We start from the raw sequence: 2,798 nt of genomic DNA on the forward strand, positions 1-2,798 counted from the left end.
TCACGTAAAACAACTTGGCTGTGTTCAAAAACTCGTTTCATGGGCTGCTCGCGAACTGAAAGAAACGCATTAACAGCTGCGATTTGCTAAAGAAACATAATGAAAATAGTCCATTTCGAAAACGACGATAACTGGCGATGAAAAATGGGTTGTTTACAACATTATCAAGCAGAAACGATCGTGGAGCAGGCCAGGTGAACCGACTAAAACAACATCAAAAGCTGATATTAATCAAAAGAATGTTTTGTTATCAGTTTGGTGGGATTCCAAAGGAATTGTCTACATTGAACTCTTACCACCCAACCGAACGATCAATTCTGCTGTCTACATTGAAATTAAACAATGCAGTTGAAGAAAAGCGGCCCAAATTAACAAATTGTAAAAGTATTGCATTCCATCATGACAATGCAAGGCCACACACATCTTTGGCCACGCGGCAAAAATTATTGGAGCTTGGTTGGGATGTTTTGCGACACCCACCATTACAATATTACTTTTTGTTTCGGTCTTCTTGAATGGTAAAAATTTCAATAATGATGATGATGTCAAATCGTACCTGATTCACTTTTTTGCTAATAAAAAAAGAAGTTTTATGAATGTGGGATTATGATGTTGCCTGAAAGATGGCAAAAGGTCATTGATCCAAGTGGGCAATAAATTACAGAATAAATTTATTTACTTCCATAAAAAAGTTGTTTTTGATTTTCTAAAAAAAATCCGCAATTACTTATTAGCCAACCCAATATAGGTATAGTTGGCGCGTACACCCTTTTTGGGTGTTTGGTCGAGCTCCTTTCTCCTATTACTGGTGTGCGCGTAGATCTTGTCCCACAAATGGAGGGATCTACAGTTTTAAACCGACTCCGAACAGCAAATTGTTTTTATGAAGATCCTTTTTCCTGGTAGAAATACACTCGGAGGTTTGCCATTGCCTGCCCAGGAGCGGCACATTTTCCTATTGTGTCATTTTGACACACAATTTGTTCATGTGGGCTAGTGTTAGATTTCAAATATTTAAACTTCAGCTGCCTCCTAAGACATGGAAAAAAATTAAAAGAAAATAAAAATTCTAGAAATGAAACATTGGCACTCAAAAATTTGTATTGATTTTCTGGGCTTGGAGAAAAAACTATAGTAAGTAAGAAGAAAAAAAAGATAAGTTGCAGTTTGTATTGAAAATTCATGTTGCCAACTAGCAGTAAAACCCTTCAGTAGCAAAATTTTCGAACTCGCAATGAATTCATGCTTCCTTCCATCTTAATTGCGCAATTAAATTAATTTCAAATGCGAACTCTATGGGTATTCTATGTACATACATTACATTAATATAACATTAGTGACTATTAAAGATGCTCACTCCCCACTTTCTTCTTATTCTATTATTATATAAACAGTTATAAATATTAACAATTTCTCAAATCATCACAGTGCATATGCATTTATGCGCCTTATTTCCAAATTTATGCCGTCATATTTACAAAATACTCCATCTCACTTTTTTCCCTAGTCTACTTACATGTCTTAACTTAGCGAAGTGCTTACCCGCACACCTATAACGGTTACATTCTTAATACAGCACCCTTTGCTAGAAATCTAAACGGAAACCTCTTTGGTATACTTGGATCGATCATTTAGATCGAGTATCAGTTTGTCGGGTCGTTTTGCACGCCCAGACCCATTCGTCTTTGCATTGTTATCACCACCATTTGGCGCTGCTTTCTCGCCGCTTTTCGCCGAGATATTTGAGGTATTGGAGACATTACCTATTGATTGTGCATTACCAGTCGACTCAGATTTCAATGGAATTTCGTTTGTCGGCGCCACAGCACTGGGTGCTGTTGTCGCCGCCACTGAGATTTCTGATGTCGCCATTTGCTCCACTTTTTGCAACGTCGCACAGCCGCTTACAGTAGTACCAAGTGCAGATGTGGACTGATATGTCAGCTCACGTCGCCGTCTACGCAGTCGACTGCATGCACCCTCTCGGTCGTCGTCGTCGTCCAAAGAGTCGTCACTGTTGGTGCTGCTCTCGTCGGTGGTGGTATAGAAAATGATATCATCGGTGGAGTGCATCTTTTGTTTCTGATCCGCAGATATGATACTGCCAGCCAGACCGGCGTTTGCACTGGAAAGTTGGCGGTCGAGCAAGTCACTGCTGCGCGTCTGACTGACACCGGTGCGCGCCGCCAAGAGATTTTTCTGCGCCTGACGTTCATCGCCCGCCTTTATTGCTGTAGCTGCTGCTAGCGTTGCCATTGTCGTTGACGATGACGTAAGACGAGTACTCTTTCGGAACTTTCTACCGCCATATTTATTGCTATTTCGATACTTATTTTTACAATTATCACAAATACGATAGCTGATATCACCGTCATCGTCGCCACCCTCACCGCCACCACCTTGCCACCTCGGGCTGCACATTTTCGCGCGACCACTACATCGTCTACTGCTGCCTCCAGTGGATGGCGGTGTATTGGTTGCTGCGCTGCGTACATTAAGGCGCCGCCTTTGTGGAATGTCCAACTCCGTGTCGAGCTCCAAGTCCGGTTGTGAGCACATACACTCTAGTTTTATATTTGCGAAACTAATACTGCCTTCCGGTTGGGGCGAGCCCAGTTGCTGGCATGTAGCTCTGCTAAGCACCTCGTCTGCTTGTTCGCGCTTCCCACTTCTACCAACACCAGGTCTTCTATGCCCGCTATCGTAATAGCTTGGCAGCAGTCCATGTGGTGGTGTGAATGGGCGACAGCCGAAGTAGTGTTCCTTCGAAATGACCAAGCAGCGCGTGCAGATTATAT

At 42.2% G+C, this 2,798-nt stretch overlaps 1 protein-coding gene across 1 annotated transcript in view; it reads right to left on the reverse strand.

The window, feature by feature from the left end:
• Positions 1 to 1,429: 1,429 nt before the first annotated feature.
• The window catches only part of LOC129243565 (uncharacterized), a 262,008-nt gene continuing 260,639 nt past the window's right edge, over positions 1,430 to 2,798 (reverse strand). The window contains exon 13 of the mRNA XM_054880668.1: positions 1,430 to 2,798. This exon is cut by the window's right edge and continues 540 nt beyond it. Within this exon, the coding sequence (XP_054736643.1) occupies positions 1,594 to 2,798 (1,205 nt within the window). The 3' untranslated portion in view covers positions 1,430 to 1,593.

This window comes from Anastrepha obliqua, chromosome 4 (genome assembly GCF_027943255.1).
Source record: "Anastrepha obliqua isolate idAnaObli1 chromosome 4, idAnaObli1_1.0, whole genome shotgun sequence".
Lineage (NCBI taxonomy): Eukaryota > Metazoa > Arthropoda > Insecta > Diptera > Tephritidae > Anastrepha > Anastrepha obliqua.